Source organism: Vanacampus margaritifer, chromosome 1 (assembly GCF_051991255.1).
Source record: "Vanacampus margaritifer isolate UIUO_Vmar chromosome 1, RoL_Vmar_1.0, whole genome shotgun sequence".
Lineage (NCBI taxonomy): Eukaryota > Metazoa > Chordata > Actinopteri > Syngnathiformes > Syngnathidae > Vanacampus > Vanacampus margaritifer.
This window is the reverse complement of record NC_135432.1, coordinates 24,357,153-24,376,177: the sequence shown is the minus strand read 5'-3', so window position 1 is coordinate 24,376,177 and position 19,025 is coordinate 24,357,153. Positions and strand designations below refer to the sequence as shown.

Below are 19,025 nucleotides of genomic sequence, written 5' to 3'. Positions count from 1 at the left end.
ACTGATTTGCGTGCGAGGCTGCATTCTAGTAGCATCATTACAGCCACACACTCGTGGCGGATTTACTTTCACACGCTCTCGCATTCGCCAGTGAGATTGTTGCAGCAAATTTAAAGCAAGGAGCATAATAACCCATAGAGAGAGAGATGCTTTCCATTGAGGTCATTGCCATATAAATAATGCACATTACGTTTTTATGTTAGCATAGAATTAATAGAATATGCTGCTTAGAGTAGATTTAGAGATTTGTAAAGAGCTCCCGCTGTATTCACACTACTTGCTGTTGGTTTATAGTGGGAGAGGCAGTGTGGATGTTTTTTTTTTTTACTTTGGGTCGATTGCTGTGACTAGGAACCGTCTGAGAGAAAGTTATATAGAAAGTGTTATAGATTTGGCAGATGCATGTTTTTTTTTCTTCTTCTGGGTATACAAAATATAAGAATTATAAAATAAAGCTTATTCGTCTCTATTTGACCAGGGCTTTTTGAGTGTTACATCATTTATTTTTGGTGGTTAAATAAACACTAGTCAAATAATATGTTAAACAGTCAGTAAATAACATGGTGTAATCATAAAATGTATATTATACGCGCTTTTAAAATGCTAGTATCAATGCCGTGCAATACTTTTACAAACTTGGTCACAAACTACCCACAGCTATTGCAGTGCATTCTGGAACTTGTCATATAAGCGGTGTTTTGTACTGTACGTTAACTCGCTACATAATGCAGATGTCAAATGATATTTTGTGGTAAATATAAATCTACTTCTCAGTATTAGAAAACAGTGTAAGAAAATAATAACTCTTTTGAGTTACAGTAGAATGTTTCCTGCTACAGTATATTGCAGTTGTCCATTAAGCGCACACTATTATTCAAGCTGATTATTCAATGCTAGATACGAATATTCGTTTTCGGCCATAAGAACACTTCTGTATTAGTTGAAGTCCAAATTTGAAATTTAAATAAAATTAAGTGGTTTAGTTGGAAATTTTCAGTGAATCAGTCAACAATGTTAAATTCACTTTAATTTTATGTGTCAGTTTTGTATTAACTTTAACTGGGATTGACAGCTAAACAGCCTGATGCAAGAGAGTGTACAGAGTACAGCATCCCTGCCTCAGTGTTAATTCATAACCACTACAATATGTTAGTTGGGAGAATGTGTGACCAGGTGCTAAGGAAAACTATTAAGAATGTGTTTTGATACATTCAGGTCTGTGTTAATAAGTCTAAATGTGTTGAAAGCCTGTGAAATTCGTAATACTATACAACAAATGACGTGCTCGCTCTACTGTTCGTCACGGACTTTATTTCTCGCATGTGGATCTGGAACACATCTCAAAGTGGCTTCAATTTATTGCTATCACAAGTTGTGTGATGAAATTTAGGTCTTAAATACGCCCGAGCTAGTAAGTGACTCACCTCTGTTGATAGCAGACGTTCACACAGGCAGCAGTTTGCCATCATTGCTAATATATACACGTACGTACTGTATCAAAGTGGCACGCTAGTGGTTACCTTGAACTGTGATTTGATGCACTCTCTTTGTATGAAAAAAAAAAAGCCCAATAGAACAGGAGTGTAAAGAAGAGGCAAAGTGTTGTCAGGCAGCCTTGTCTTATACTAGCTAGTATGACCGTCGTTGGACGGTTACGTAAGTTTGGGTCATTCCAGTTCAGGTGATTGCTGTCAGCTGTATGCACACAAACACACACACATGGCTGGCATGTTGGCCAGACATCTTGAATTCACACTTGCGCACATGTAGAAAGACATGTTCTTAATGTACCAACTCAAGGCACGCACACTACACCACCCCCCCAAAACATACCACCACATGCTTTATTTGATTTTCACCCACTAAGTCATCCTCTTCTACACACACATGATTGTGCACCCGCCCAGGTAAGCAGAGTATACGTGTGTAGTCTGCAGATTACGCATGGGGAGCTCAGCAGGAGAGAGAAAATTGGGGCGGGGAGGAGCGGAGACTGTCAGTGAGTAGAGGAGACTTTTACTACCCAGCACACGCGCTCCGTCTGCTCTGTATGATAATGCGAGGGTGCAGGAGAGACAGAGTTGAAACCAGGACGACACACTCTCGCCACATACAAATTCATGTAATGGCCACTTGTGTTAGCTGTTATTACCATGACGCTTTACAAGGCCATGATATTTGATTTATAGGTGACGAATAAATTGGAAAAATGTTCTTTTTAGGCTGTGCTAACACTAGTACCCGCAACGGTGTGGCTGCTATGATCAGGTATGAACACAGCAACCAATTGTAACTGTCAAATGAACCAATCGTGTTTAACCCTCAATTACATGACACTGCCTTAACCACAGGTAGTAAACAGATGTAACCATCTTTGATTTACCATCCTGTTTGATAGCAGCATTTTGCCAGGACTGCACAAAAGGTCCTCTTGAAGTGCGCTCGGCTCTTTGCCAGCGCACGCCTGGTAGATTGTTCAGATAATTATTTAAATAATGATCATCGAAAAGAGCAATTATCCTTTTTTTTTTTTTGTAGCGCTGTTTCAGTTCCTTCTACAAACAGCAAATCATAATGTTTTCATTCCTGTGACCAATGAGAGAAGAGCGCATTGTGATGCATTTTGGCTTGCTGGATTTATTATTAATTTTATTTAAAAAAAAAAAATTAAGTAAAGAAACTGAAAGTGGGGAGGAAAGCAAACAGCAGTTTGGGACCAGAGAAAGAGAAAGGGTGTGGAAGCACCCTAAAAACAGCGTTTTTTTGCTAAGCCACAGCCTGAAAACACAGATTGGTCAGTCACACAGATGCATATCAGCTCTCTTTTCAATTTAACCATACTTTTTATTTTGGGGTCTTTTTTGTTGTTATTTTTGTTCATGTGATGTGCTAGAGGCACTTGCACAAGTGACACACATTATCTAGAGAGATTGGAAGGAAATGTTCTTTTTTGTAGTTCAGTTTCCAGAAATAAAAACAGTAGCCCATATAAATGCAAGCTCTAGATAAAGCTCGGATAAAGTATGTGGTTGACCCACATACTAGTTATGAGCATTCTTCAGAAATCCAGAGGCAAACCTTTTGTCTGCTTCAAGGTAGGCATTGTATCACATTCTGACGGTATGATAACTTTGAGCAAAAATAATGCGGTTTAACGGTATCACAATATTACAGCTGTGTGTTACATTTGAAATGTTTTAAACACACTCCTTAGGTACACCCTGTAGGTATATGTAAAAAGAAAATAAATAGATGAATTTTTCTAAATCCAATCGAACAGTAAAATTATCAATTGTTCAGAAAATAAGTAGCTACTTTTCTGCTACTTAGTGGAAACAAACTTATGTTAGCCATACTAGTTAGCTAGTAATCTTCCATACTACTTTTCCACTGGTCTCCCTGTCGCCATTTTCACACCCTGCACCTCCCACAATTTCCTATTTTAGGACAGTTCATTAATAGTAGGCACTAAATTAAGGCCAGACCAAAATAGATTTTTGAGGTTGCACCCAATATTTGGCAGAAAAATAACTGAATACAGATTAATCGGAAAATTAATAATAAAAAAAAAAATACATAGCACATTTTTTTCTAAAAAATGCATTTCAAAAGGCGTCAATTATATGGCAATTTTCACGATTCACGGGCGGGTCTGGTACCTATTCCCTGTGAATAGTGGGGGTCAACTGTAAATACTGTAGGTTGTGTAAAATAGTGACATCCAGGTCACTTCCTTGCACAACATGCTTTGCTAACCGAAACATTGCTTGTGTAAATTAGGATTTGCTTTGTTTTGAATGACAGGTTGATAGAGTGACCTTATCAATAAATGTCATTATAAATTTAGGGAAACAGTAGAACTCGTGAACAACTGCTGTAAATGGTTGGAGTACATCACGTTAAAAATAATCCTTCGGCTGATGACCGATTACTCGGTCGGGCCCTACACTAAAGTATAGATACATAGATAGATGGCACTCTTGAGCTACAGCATTAGCAAAAGCCTTATTTGTAGTCTCTGCTGACTAACCTGCTCTCGACCCACATCCTCCATCGCCTCAAACTAGCTTGCATGCAACCGGGTCTAATTGCCTGCAAATTAACATGAGCTAATGTTCTGTAGTAAAGGGTAGCGCTACCACAATGCCCTTTGGCCTTTGGCGGCGCGCGCAGCCTACGTCACTGCATCATCACCTGATATGAATCAGCAGCAAGGCATTATTTTGCCTGCCGTCCTCTCCTCGCGTCTCTGCGGGAGATCTGCGGTGGAGCACAGCGGAGGTCGGTGCACATTGTCAAGTGTACTCGCGTTTGGAGGAAGGCTGCTGGGAGTCATTGTGGCTCTTTAGCCGCACAAAGCCTCCTCGGGTCTCTTGAGCGCAACTAAAATATCATTGCTGCGTTGTTGTTCTGTGTTTCAACGGTATGCAGAGACAACAGTGCAATATGTAGAGAGCATGAGTGTGCATGTTTGTGTGCACGATGGCTATTGTCCTTAACACTGATTGCTTGCTGTAAGCTATTGACTATTGTTTCCTGCAATGTAGCCAGGGTACATGTCTATGGCTGACCGTGATTGGCCAGTATAAAGAAGAGTATAATAATAATAATAACATTAATAATATTAATAACATTAATAATAATAATAATGTGTCACTCAGTAATGTTCAGCTGGGTACTGAGTAAAACAGTGTCGCGTAAACTGAATTTGCATTCCTTTTGTTGTTTTGTTGTTGTTGTTGTCATCCATCATCATTATTAGCAATTAGCAAGTTTAGTGCCCACTCAATGATATTCCATACAAACCACTGCGAACGATAATGTTGAGGGACATATACGCATGTAGTCAATGCACTTACATGATCTAACCGGTTTAAATGTTGACTTGCGTGTGATGTCTTGTTCAAAATCACTATCAGAATTTAAAAAAAGCAGCACATACCACACTGCTTCATGCGCCAACATTCCTAGTCTATATGTCATGTTGGTAGTGTCTGTTGGCCAGATGTTTGAATGTGTGTGTGTGCTTGCAACCATGCTATGTGATTTACCTTTTAAAACGATGAGAGCAATGCAGCAAGTAGGCCAGTATCATTTAAGGCAAATGGGTAGCTGTCTTTTGTTGATAAACTGCTCCTTCAAAGTAGCCATGGCAACCTACATGAGCAAGCCCTTTAGTGCCAAACTGTTTTTTGAACAATTTTAGATATGCTGTGTAACAGTATAATGTATGACAGTGTTAAGGCGCGAATGGGTACTTTGGCAACCAGTTTGAAGTGGCTGCAGTTGTGATGGAGGCACTTAGAAAAAGTATTTGTCCACATTTTTTCCTACTACTGGCTATTTCGGGTTAAAAACGGAAAGCTTCCCATCATGTGGTGACATCATTAATAATGAGGCATCCATCAGGCGTTTTTTAAATATAAAACGGTAGATTCCCTTTGATGGACAAACTCCACATAGAGTCGCATGCATACATATACAGCAGCTAGTAATTATATTTCGACGTGAAACACTGTTAGAGTTTTTAATTACATACTAATCACTATTAGCAGTCTCGTCAGTTCTTAATTAAAACAGAGGAATTTTGAGTTATCTCCTAAAGGATTTGGCACCCATCCAACCCAGCATCTCCATCTTAAAGGAGCCATCCATATGGCTAATAATAGTCTAAGCCTGATATTTGCCGACCCGCGGGAATGCAACAATAATACTGCAGCTTATTAGCCATTGTTACTTTTATTTCTCTGGAAGCGTGACTGGTTAACGTCTTTTTCTACTTTTAGGATGTAACAATGTTAAAATATTTTCTTTTTAGTTCATAAACAATCACAAATACAGCGGTTTACACCTGTTTTAACCATTTGGCTTTTGTGCTTTAGGCAACCGTGTTATTCAAGATAATATTTGCCTTAAAGTGGATGTCAACACAAATATTTTCTTTATGACGTGTTGTTTGTGTCCCCACTAGTCTAAACACGGCATTCTGTTAATATGAGTTAAGCAGCAACATCCACCTGTTATTATCCATCTCAGGCGGAGGCCATTTAGTCACTTGCTGTCGACTGAAAATGACAAAATGGCTACCACCTATGATGGATAAAAACTAAGTTTGTGAAGTAGTTCTCCTTTGGGTATCCATAGCAGACAGATGGCGCCGAAACGTGTCAGGCTGCTGTAAGGCGCGTCGTGACCTATGCTATACTGTACAACTAAGCCAGGGGTGCTCAAGTTGGTTCCTCGTTAGCCCCTATCCAGCCTGTTTTCCATGTTTCCCTCCTGCAGCACTGCTGAATCTAATGATCAGCTAATCAGCAAGCTTTGCAAAAGCCTGATAACGATCCTGATCAGGAATCAGGTGTGTTAGTGGAGAGAAACATGTAAAACAGGCTGGATAGGGGCTCTCGAGTACCGAACTTGAGCACCCCTGAACTAAGCATTACTAGACTTACGGTTAAATATATAATTATTTAAAAAAAAAAAAATACTTTGTTTTTTCGCATACTATTGAAATTTCTAGTGGGTTTTTATGTGAATGATTTTCACTTCACCACTACATGGCACTAAATCCTACACATTGTCCTTTATGGCATATAATTCACCAATGCATTTTTTTCAAACGGAGCCATCAAAAAGTATTTTTTTTGTGTCGCCATTCGAGCCCTAAAGACATGTACATGATCAGCATTGTCAAATGAAATGTTGGTTGGCTTTCAGAGTTTCCTAAAAAGTTCCTCCATCTGACAGGTACGTAGGCAGGTTTTTATAGTCCTACTTACTTGGTTGATTTTGTTTATTTTTGCCAAATCTAGAAACAGCTTGTCTTTTGTAGTTCACAAACTCACTGTTGAATTGTCTTCATACTTTTATTCAATCTGAATGAAAGCCAAACCTGTCAGGCAGAGTTTTCGGGATGCAGAGTACAATCACACATCTCCGGTTCTCATCCTTCCTCCTCCCTTGCTCTCTCGCCTCCTCTTACGGTACGTTGCTGACAGAAGCTGTCACTTCTCCAGAGTGTTTTTGCTCGACACAACTATCAGCAGGAAGCGCGCCACCGTGACCTCTCGCTGCCCTGCAACCCAGATTGGTCCCGCTGTTATTTTGGAAAGACTGCGTTGGAATAAAGGCTGAGAGCATTTGTCTTTTTAAATCGGCTAAGCTGATGTGACACAAGCAGGATGGTTGCTAGCCTGTGAACTTCTTTCCAATTTTTGGCAGCACAAGACACTCGCTTCCAAGTAGGAAGGCTGCAGCCATGGAAGAGTTGCAAAAGAAATGTGAGGGCTTGTAAAATTAGTTCAAAATAATTATGTGCACAATTCCAAACTTTTTAATAGGACATTTCTCCTCAGCCCTTTAGAATTATTATTACGGAGTCTATTTGGTCCCTATCTAAATAGACACTACAGAATTTACTGTGTATGAGCTATTTTATTTTACAGTATTGTGACCTTTTTTTTTATTATATCACCAACCTCCCCACAATATTGTGATAATTATTGTATCATGACCTCCATATTGCGATAATATGGTATTGTGATGTTTATCGTATCGTTACATCCCTAACATTCAGCAGTGGGGGTGTGAATTCTTGAGCCAAAACGGTAGAACCACAAGTTTAGGTAACACGGTGGTGTCTTGAAATTCAAACACCTCAAAAGTTGAACAATTCAGATTTGACAACAATTTTGTTAATATTCCCCAAAGTTTACATTGTACAATTTTTGGACTGGGACTACCACAGTACAACACATTCCAGCCAGCATGTAGAGATGAGCTGCCTGTGGGTATATGTGTGTGTGGTTTTCCTTTTTCCTTTGGCTTTTTTTTATTTCTTGTCATTGTTTTTTTTTGTTTTCTTAAAAGTGGGATACAGTAGGGTGGTAAGAATAAAAGTGAATGAATGTGAGACACTGTGAAGATGAATATCCACTGACATTATCTTGAAATAAGATAATCTGAATTCAAACCAGAAAAGAGACTGGTAGTAAGTATTTTTGTCCACTATCACACCGGACCAAATAGTTGGTAATAACTTTTTGAGAGACCTGTATAACTTGTGGTCAGATCACTTCAATAAAAATAAAAGCACAATGTGACACCCAGCAAATGAGAAGGGGAGGCTTGCTGAGCCGTGTCACCTGTGTGCCCAGGTGAGCAAAGTGACTAATGAGGTGGGAGTGGCTGACTGGCAGAGTGGAGCAGTGGTGGGTAGTGATAATGACCACATGAAGCCACTTGGTTAAAAAAACTAAAAAGTTGACTTCTAAAGGCTTCACAGGCACAAAGACCCCCCTGCTCACCAAAACCTTGACTTTCATTGGAACATTTTCATTTCTGATGGACAATTCCATCGGAATATTTGCCAAAATTAGTCAATTTCTAAATAATGGGTGTAGCAATTAAATGAAATGACATAACATTTATCGAAACCAAGAGGACATGGCAAACCCTAAGTTATTTTTTTTTTTTCAGTTAAAAAGTATTTTCTTCTACGTTCTCGGACTCTCTTTGTCTTTGGAAATAATTTTTTCATATGATGCTCAGAAGGCAGAAACCCTGTACAGCTTGGATATATGATTGCGTAACTCTGCTTCTCCCGTTACTGTAGGAATCATCAATGACTTTTTTAATACATTTTTATTTATTGTACTCTAATATAATAAACAATTTTGCAAATAACTCGAAAACTGAATTGGAGCACGTCAAAATCTTAATGGCATATTCTGTTCAAGAGCCCTGACTTTTTTTCCTCCAACTGTGCCTATCAGCTTGTATCTTCTCTTCAGTGACTACGTTTACATGCAGGCAATCGGACAAGCACGTTTACATGCGCAAGTTGACAGAGTTACCCCCGTATACATGACGTTTGGAATAACCCGATGTAAGGGGGTGAAGGACGGACACCATCATGGCAGAAATAGACGTCATTTCCGCTTCTAACTTTAGACGGTCAATAAAATACATTATATTCATGTCACTTCCTACACTAAATAAAGTAGTCGGTTTCTTCCTTGCTCCAGAAGTGCCGTTCTTGTCACGCTAGAAGCACAGACTTACTTCATTTGGATAAAGTATTCTGGTTATGAAAGGAGTAACCCAAGGGGTGAATTCGGGTTTTTAGAAACCCGAATAAGAGCATATTTGGGTTATTGCACGTTTACTTGGTCTTTCAAAACCCGAATATTGCCAATATTTGGGTTTTAAAAGGGTTATTGCCTGCATGTAAACATAGTCAGTGTAGTTTCTTGAGTGGTGGAGGGGTGGAGTGGCACCATGCATGAGCTTAACACAGAGGCTGCAGTTACGCTTTAGGCCAAAGGTGGCAGTCACGAGTAAAAAGTGACCAACTCCACAATGCTACTTTAAGAAATGAAACCATAAATGAAATTATGTTAAATGTTACGATTTTTACTATGAACTGGACACCGTACAGATTAGTCTACTCTACAATAAGGTTGAGAGCTTGACATCAACTAGTATTCACTAACCACATGCTTTTGGCTTGCAGAGGAGCGCTGACTACTGAATAAAATGAGTCTGTCACCTGAATAGATTTCAATGGTTGTGAATGTGTAGCTTTGGTCAGTCAGTGATGAGAACCAGTAAAGAGGAACAAAATTATTAAAGTGGAAGGAAAGTCACTAATTATTCCAATGTACACAAAGAGGTCCTTGATTTCTAGAAACAAATTGTAACGGCGTCCTTTTAATGACGTCACGCTACAGGATTACCACACCAAGCAAGAGGATTTTTTTCCCCCAGTCTGAAAATATCATCACTCGACCCAGCCGAAGTCCTTGCTCTTGTATTTTATCATGAATGTTCCACTTATGAGCTGTATTGTCTGTGAACATTGATTATTGCAAAGAATTCCCTTCTTCTGTGATAAAAAAAAAAGCGTACTGAAAAAATATCAACGACGTCATTAGTGACTAGTCAACGATTAGTATCGACTTTAAAAAATCTGACAGTCCCAGCTGCTCATGATCAGTGCTTAACACGAGCGAGGCTATTCTGTCAGCTCTCGGGGATTTTTATGCACAAAAAATACTCTAGTAATATTTGCTTGTTTTTTGGCACCGCACACTTTGTTAAACCCCTACATATTGTGTTTTGTGCTTTGCTTACCAAATACAATAGCGTGGAACCACATGAAAACATTAGTTAAGTCAATGATTCATTCTTCTTTTCAAGCGCCTGACAACATCCTGAAAATGTCTACTGGGAAGCATCATGTTAATCTATAACCTTGTATTTTTAGTTCTTTTGTAAAGATGTGTTAATATATATCTATTGAACTGGACCTCATGAAACGGTGCATGTTATGACTAATTATTTCACACACCTGATTATGAACGTACAGATTTGTGATACACACACACACACACACACACACACACACACACACGCTAATGATATACATGTATTATGCAAATATTCCGGTTCTAAACACAAATGTATCTTATAAGAGGACTTCTGTGAAGGGAACAGGGGGACCTATTTCAATAATCTGAATATGTATTATACAAGCATGCTTCTCCGCAGTGAACCTGTCACTCTATCATTATTAGGGTATAATAAGGTGCCTGGGTGATGCTGAGAACCCTAGACACTGTGGCATGCAAGCTTTTTTTTCCCTTTATTGCACAATATCATGTGCAAACTAATTGTTTCGGCTCCTCTATCATTTCAGGTAATCCCACCCCTTTCCTACCACACAGAAATGATTAAAGGTTTATTCAAGGATCTTCTCGAAAAATAGAAGCCAAACGTCCGTTTGTCACTTTTGAAAAATGTGCATGCGGAAGACCATCCTACCAGTTCTGCTTGTCCGGGGGAAACACCTACGCTGTAAAATGGAGTGATATTTACTTAAAAAGGCCTAGTAAAGGTTGATACACGCCGACATTTTAAGTACATTTTACAAAGAGTTTATCTAGAAAATTTACTTTTTTACTTTTTTAAATTATCTTTTTTTCAAGTAAAGCCCGTCAGGAACGTGCAAGATCATCTTCATCTTCATCAGTCTCTGCAGCCGGCCTCACTTCATAGACGGATGTCCTCTTGCGGCTCTCAGCCATTTTCAAAGTATGCGCTGAGATTGGTGGAGCTACAACGATGATTGGCTGAATCCGAAGCTCAGCGCTACATGCTACAAACACTCGAAGTGCGCATGCGCAGCGAGGAACTAGCGTGCACGACCTCGTTACGACAGATTGGTTGACGTGATCAAGAACCAATCGTTACGATGACGCACCCGGAAGACGCAGCGACAAAAGATCTTTGAATACTTTGATAGTAATCACCTTTGACACACTTCAGCCTGGATACAGTACTTGCATTGATCACTTTCTTTAGCTGATCCACACGCAAAGCTCACAATCAAGCACACACACACACACACACACGCACACACACACTCCACCCCAAAGCGTGTCCCCCAAACCTGACTTTTTGTCACACATCACATTATATCACATTGCATTTTGTCAAAAAGTCAGCCATGCTTGTCAAACGTGCCTTATGTAACCAACCTCCTCAAGTCCAGGAGCCCGCACCCCTCAGCAAACCACATTAAGCAGCACCAGCACCCGCAACTTGCTATGCACACAGTCATCATTAATAGTGAGTGCTCTAGTTCCAAACGCAAGCTGCTGGACCTCTGATTTGTTTAAATTTGGAATCAATTTATTCACATAGGAAATAATCATAATTAATTTCAGTTATAAAACCTTTCACTGTACACACAATATCTTTGTTGTGGAGTAACAAATATACTCTGTTACTCTGGTTGAACTTTGATCTGCTTGTATTTTTCTTTTTACTGTTTCTATCCACTTGCATTGCATCAAAAGGGTTACTGACCTGATCTGTCAGATGGAGCTCCAACTGCTAGGCTGGAGTGGAATAGTATTGCTTTTTGCACAATTTCTCAATCTAACAAGTCAGCTTGTTATTTAGGATTGTTTGGCCAAGGCAGAGGTCTGTGCTCTACTCAGTGCTAATGCTGAGAAGCTCAACAGCTGCAGTTTTTTTTTCCTCATGGAGGAGCGTGTTATGGCACAGGTGGACCAGGCTGTTCTCTTCTACTCGATACAGAGGCTCAAACAAAGGCTGTGTGGAAGGAATAGGGAGATGTGGTGGAGAAATTCTTCTTCCTCCTCCCCAGTGGTATTAATTAGCAACAGCAGATGAGTGGAGAAAAGGAGCCTGAAGGGAGAACAGGTTCATGCAAGGTTAGCCTGCAATGATATGAGCCTTCTTTTTCTCTTTTTTTTTTGCACACCGATTATGAAATGTATCGATGCTTTGCCACAGAAATAGTGGAATAGTCCCTGTTTTCAAAGTTGTTCTTCCAGTGTTCCAAAAACCACCAAAAAGCCTCAGACACTGGTATCACATATGCCAAATTGTTTATCTAAAGCCTCCCACTCCATTGGTTGTACTTTTCAGTCACTTGTACGTAATTGTCAGGGCAAAACCAGACTGGTACAGTTGTGAATACCTGGATGAATGACAATATTAACTCATTCACTTCCAGCCGTTTTCACTGAAGCAGCCCCCTTTGCTCCCACCTGTTTTAATGGATTTTGACTGATTGCTATAAAAACATGGAACCTACCAAAAGAAAGATTAGTGTCTCTTCTTTCATCATGAAAAAAGTATATTTGTATCTGTTTGTGTTTTGCAGCGATTGTTAGTAGAATATAGAAAGGTTTCATCATTATTCACGAATCTGTTTAAAACACTGGGGAAAAGAGCTTTTTTGCAAAATAGCCCTGGTTGATCTCTTATATGCTGCTGCCACCTGCTGGCCATTTTTTGTAATAACTACCATTGCTTTAAGTGACTTCTTCAGGTCAGAGGATGCATTAAAACCTTCTGTAAACTCTAGCATAAAATAACATGAAAAACGTATAAATACGTTTTTGAGACCATGGTAATATTTAAAATAGAACGTTTTTATATGTTTTTGGGAGCAAATGAGTTAATTGGCATTTTACCTGCGCATGGCTGTGACCTATCGACCTTCAAGTGCTAAATTCTATGCACCCACGTCCCACAATATGTTTCACTTAATTTCAAATGCAAGCAGTGTAGATTAGAATTGCACTACGTAGAACTACACATAGGGCTCTATTTTCATAGACAGATGCACGTGCTAACTCGTTATGCCCACATTGATTGTTACAGAGCATAAAAATCAAGGGTCAGATTGCTGAAACAGTTTGAAAAACGGGCAAAAAGGATTAGTAAGTAGATCATTGTGATGTATGTTTGACAATCCGCCAATTGTTCTGTTGGTAGTCTCCAGTAAAGTAAAACTCATGCATGCGCAGTGGCCGCTAGCAATGAACTCATTTGCTCCCAGAAACGTAGAAAAACATTCTATTTTAAATATTGCCATGGTGCCAAAAACGTAAAAAATAAAAAAAAATAAAAAAAATAAATAAATATATATATATATAATGTTTTTTTTTTATATATATTTTTTATGCTAGAGCATAAAGAAGGCTTTGATGCAGCCACTAACCTGAATAGGTCGCTTACATACGACGCTTAGCGACATAATTGTTTTAAAAACCCAATGATCTCCGCCACCCTGACTGCTTGGTGGAAGGCATTAGAAATTACAAAAGCCCAAGTGGAGCCCTGTGGGCTTTCTCCCCTATGGCATAACCCTGACTTTCGAATTAACAACCAAACGTTTTATTTAGGTGTGTGGGAGCAGAAAGGAATCACACATCTTCACCATCTCTTCTCAGATAATATGTTTATATCATATACATCTTTGCTCCAAAAATACAAAATAACAAACGGAAATTTTTTACATTATCTGCAAGTTAAAAATATGATAAAGAAACAAATTCCAACACTTCAGGGTACGCTCCAACCGCCTGGCTTAGCTAAAGATATTACCAAGCTCTCTCCGACAACAACAAAAAAACTTTCAAAAATATATAAGTTACTTTCATATACGGATAAAATGTCTTTACCCATCTTAAAATGGGAGACAGACTTGTCTATAGCTCCGGAATCTGACTTTTGGATTCAAGTTTGTGAAAATGCATTTAAAATGACAAAACACACAAATTTACAACTTATCCAATACAAAATAATCCATAGAACATACATTACTCAATATATGATGAAGAAAATGGGCCTCTCCGACTCCGACATTTGTCTCCAGTGTTTACAAAACACTACAGACACTTATTTTCATGCTTTATGGTTATGCACCCCGGTTATGTATTTCTGGACTAAAGTCTTAGAAAAACTTTCCGCTATCTTGGACTATAGGATACCTTTATCTCCAAACTTGTGTTTGCTAGGTGACCTAACAACAACTGACCTACCACATAAACAATTTCAATCTACACTTGTAGCCCTTACTATCGCTAAAAAAACAATTCTTGTTAACTGGAAAAATAAACAAACTCTGAATATCGACCAATGGTCTAACCTCCTTATAAATCACATTTTAATGGAAAAAATATCGGCCTCAAATAAAAAACAAATATCAAAATTCATAGAAATATGGTCTACGTATATAGAATATTTTAACCTAATTCTGGTTATTTAATTCTGCCTGTTAGCGAGAGCCACCACATTGTGATAACTTACATTGATGTCTCTGCATTTGGCAGTTTGTTACTAATGGTTGTGTTTTTATAGTCAGGAACCCAGTTGCTGCCAACAGGATCGAACAGATTCACCTCCAATGGGCACTAAAGGCTAATATTCGGATTCACTGCATGCCAGGGGACTAACGCTACAGGTGCTGTCCCCCCTGGCTGGGCGTGGGCGGGTCTGCCCCTCTGTTGGCTGCTGGGTGGCGGCTGCGTCTTGGTCGTTCCCTGGGTCTCGTGGTGGGTGCTGTGTTGCGGGGCTCTCCCTGGTGTCCGGGGCGGCGCCGCCCCGGCGCGGTCCGTCGCTCTGGGTCCGGCGACGCGGGTCGGGGCCTGTGGGCCGCCGGGGTGCCCCGTGGTTCCCTCTCCCCTCCCCCTTCCTCCCCCTTGCTTCCTCTCCCTCTTCACCTCTCCCCGCCCGTCCTCCGCCTCCCTGTCCCTTCTCCCTCGTCGCCCTTCCTCCTCCTCTCCCCCTCTCTCTGCGGCCCTGCTGCTGCCTCCTGCCCTTCCTGTCGTCTCCTTCCCCCGTCCCCTCCCCCTCCCCTGTCCGCCCTCCTCCCCCTCCCCTAGGCCGGGGGTTCCGTCCGTGGCCCGGGTCTCGGCGCTCCGGGAGCCGGGGGAGTGGGCGGGATTGGTGTTGTGCCCGCCCCGCTCCGGTGGGCCTCCGGGCACTTCGGGCGGGCCCCGGTATCCGGGGGGCAAGCCCCGCCGGGGTCCCGGTGGGGTGGGTGGGGGTTTTGGTGGGCGGGTGCGCCTCCCCCCCCCCGCCCGGTTGGGGGGGGCCCAGCTGGTCGCTCCTCTTAACTCACTGCACTAGTTTTGCACAATACATTTTAGGGCACATAACACACTTTGGGGGGGAGTGGGGTGGGGTGGAGACACCGTCTCCGCCCTGCAGCTCCCCTCCAAATTTTAATGCACCACACAACTGGGGGGGGGGGGGCATCGGTTGGGGCGGCCGCGGTATGAAGCAGTGCTGCGGTCGCCTGTCCGTGTGCACCCCCCCCCCCCCATTAATTTATTTTAATGCACCACATACGCTCATTGACATGCCTGGGGGGCGGATGGATCGGAGCAGGGGGGGATATCATTTCCCTCTGCTCCGGTTCACCTGCCCCCAATTTTAATGCACCACACACACACACTTATGTATATACACTGGGTGGGGTCACACACACGGTTTAGGGGTAGAGTTCGCCAGTCGGCGAGCTGGCGAACTTAGTAACAGGGTTAGTTTTTCACTTTGATCGTTGGGGTGACGACCGGGGCCTCTCCCCGCTGGGCCTGGGGTTCGGGGATGCCGCCCGTCCTCCGGTGCCCCCATCTCCCCTTCTGCCCCTGGTGTTCCGTCCCTCCGCGTGGTGGGGTGGGCGCGGGTGCCCTCTCCGCTCCGCTGCCCGGCCCCCTCTTCGGCGCGGATGCCTGGGTGCGGTGTGTCCCCGGGGTCTGGGGTCGGGGGCTGGGGGGCTGTCGGTTGGTGGGGGTGGGGGCGGGGGGCGGGGGCGGCTTGGTTGGTGGGGGGGTGGTGGTGGGGGTGCCGGGGTGGGGGGTGCTGGGGTGGGGAGGGTGTCTGGGGATTTGGGGACCTGGGGGCGGTTGGGGCTGGGTTGGGGTGGGTGGCGGGGGTGGGGGGCGGGGGGGTCGCGGGGGGAGCGGGGGTTGTGGGCCGGTGGGGTGCCTGGTGGGCCTGCAGTGCCCCGTCCTGCTGCGTTGGGTTGGGGGCGCGGGCCGCGTTGGGGTGGGGGGCGCTCCTGCTCCGGGGTTTGCTCTCCGGCCGGTGGCCCCTGCGGGGCCCGGGGGTCGTCCTTTGGCGCGGCCGCGGCCTGGGGGGCCCTGAGGTGTTGCGCTTGCTCTGTCCTGGCGGAGGTCGACGGCTCCCCTCTTTGGTGGAGATTTTCATGCATGCTAGATCCACCACACCAGCATCTATCGAGACTCAGACACAATTTGTTTCTCCCTCAGGTCATTGATTCGGTGGAGGCTGGTGTCTGTGGATCTCACTCTGCTTCGTCTGTCCTTTCTACCTTTCCTCAGTTTTTCCTTTGGGCCCTTGAGGTTTCCCTGATTTGTTGGAGTTGGGATGTCTTTGGGGTTGGTGAAGGTTAGTGGCCCGGTGGGTGGTGTCTGGTCGGTGCTGGGCTTCGCTTTTCTTTCTTTTCTTTGGTCCCCCTTTGGGTCTCCTGGCGGCCCCACGACTCTGGCTGGATTTTGAAGTGTTCGGTTTAGGTGAACGGTATGGGAATTCTTATTTATTTTTATTTTTTTTCGCACGCACGCACGCACGCACGCACGCACACACACACGCACGCACACACGCACAAACACACATACAAAAAAAAAAAAAAAAAAAGGGAGAACAATGATGATGACATTTCAAATGATCAATACTGAGATCTCCCAAAAAAAAAAAAAAAAAAAAAAAAAAAAAAAAAATGAATAGGTCGCTTAAAGCAATTGTAGTTATTACAAAAAACAGCCAGCAGGTGGCAGCAGAGTATAAGAGATCAACCAGGGCCATGTTGGAAAAAAAAGCTCATTTTCCCAGTGTTTTCAACATATGTCTAAATAATAATGAAACTTAGCTATATTATATTGCTAATTGCTGCAAAACAGAAACAGATACAAATATACTTTTTTTCCCGATGAAAGAAGAGACTCTAATGTTTCTTTTGATAGGTTCCATGTTTTTCTAGCAATAGAGCACAATATTCTGTGGGCTTTGCAAAAGCAATCAAAATCCAGTAAAACAGCTGGGAGCGAAGGGAGTTGCTTCAGTGAAAATGGTTGGGAGTGAATGAGTTAAGTCTTTAGCGAATGACTCAAGACTAACCCTGATTGCCACTAGCCTTGACAGATTCACATCAGCAGCGAGGAACAAGGTTAGCGACACAAAGCGAAGCCAGATTATAATGTACAATAATGCACAGGCAAAAAACTCTGTGCTAACAAGAACTTTGATCATCATAGAATAACAAACACCATGCCGCTATATACTATATGTTGTAAATACTTAATTATCGGAATACACCGGCTTATTAAAGTGTTGGTATTGGTGAGTGATATTTTAAAACATTTACATGTCGATGCTTGAAAACATGTATGTGAAGGCTATGTGTGTGTTCATGTGCATGTGTGAATTGTTCATTGTTGTAAAGTCAGTGATAAGCAAATATTTTATTAATTGTATGATTAATTTGTTAATTATGTATGTATGTATGTATACTGCAATAACCGTCACATGCTCATTGCTCAGTCTCACGATATGCGTCTGGTGTAGCCTGCCTCAATTGTGACCCTGAACAGGATAAGCCTTTTTCTCACATCCCAAAATATGCTACAGGCACATTAAATGTGTTTTCAAAATTGCAATACTTTCTCTCTTCTAACCTCACAGATGCCTGCCTGGCTGTGTGGGTGGACCACACAAAAGCCAATGATGACTCAATGTTGGAGACATCTTGCGTCAATTTTGGTCAAGTGGCCTCGTCCCCAAATTTAATCCTCCGTTGAGATTGACGATATTGACCAGCCTCCTGAGTAACAAGGAAAATCACTTCTACACCTCCACAAGGAGGCTTAGAATTCTGTCACCCATTCGAGGTCATGCAATATTTTTACATCCGTCTCAGGGCAGCAAATGGAGTGAATGTAGTAACCTACAAGTGCAAATGTAATATGTATTGTGTTAATTATAAGAACTTTTTTCTCCCTGATGCTGGGTTACTTCTTTTCACAGCATTCTTTTCCCTCTCTCTCTGCAGAATTCAATACGACATAACCTGTCCTTGAACAAATGTTTTCTGAAAGTGCCTCGCTCCAAAGATGATCCCGGCAAAGTAAGTCAATCTCCAACATGGCTACCGTTACTTTTTACGTGTTTAGTCAACCTCGTGCCACATTTGTGCCCTCGTCAGGGGGTGCGCCATGCTGCTGGGATTTTGGGACCCTTGAAAAATGAATTAAGAAGGAAGAAGCTTTTAATAATTCAGAGTGAATCCTTGAGCTTGAGTGGAGGTCTGCAAAGACACAAAGCGAGCGGCTCCCCCTTGATTAGCCCGGCTTGGACCTGACCGGCACCTTAATTCACACCCCGGATCGAAGTGGTCGATAGCGCAACACGGTGGGAGAGAACTTGAACGTAACATGGGCTGTTTGAAGCCATTGAGGGAGGCGAGAAGCTAAATCATGCATGTGCTTACGTTAATTGGCTGTGTACTGTTCAGTGATGTGGGACTGAGAGACAGGGGGAGGAGAAAGATGGGGGAGTGGAAGGAAAAAGGGAGGGAGATGTGTGTGCGTCTAGATGTATGTGTGCGCGTCTGCTGCCTGGATCAACCTCCTGAAATTCCATGTCTGCTGCTCTGGACCTCTTTGGGAGTCAAGGAGAGA

General features: G+C 42.3%; 1 protein-coding gene across 3 annotated transcripts in view; it reads left to right on the top strand.

Annotated features, from left to right (window-relative positions):
* Positions 1-19,025, top strand: part of LOC144063919 (forkhead box protein J3-like) — a 77,462-nt gene that overhangs the window by 24,366 nt on the left and 34,071 nt on the right. For 2 of the 3 annotated variants that reach the window (XM_077585916.1, XM_077585926.1), the window contains one exon: positions 18,398-18,472. The exons of the other annotated variant lie outside the window; for it this stretch is intronic. In XM_077585916.1, the coding sequence (XP_077442042.1) occupies positions 18,398-18,472 (75 nt within the window). The remainder of the gene's footprint in view (positions 1-18,397; positions 18,473-19,025) is intronic. 3 annotated transcript variants of the gene reach the window in all.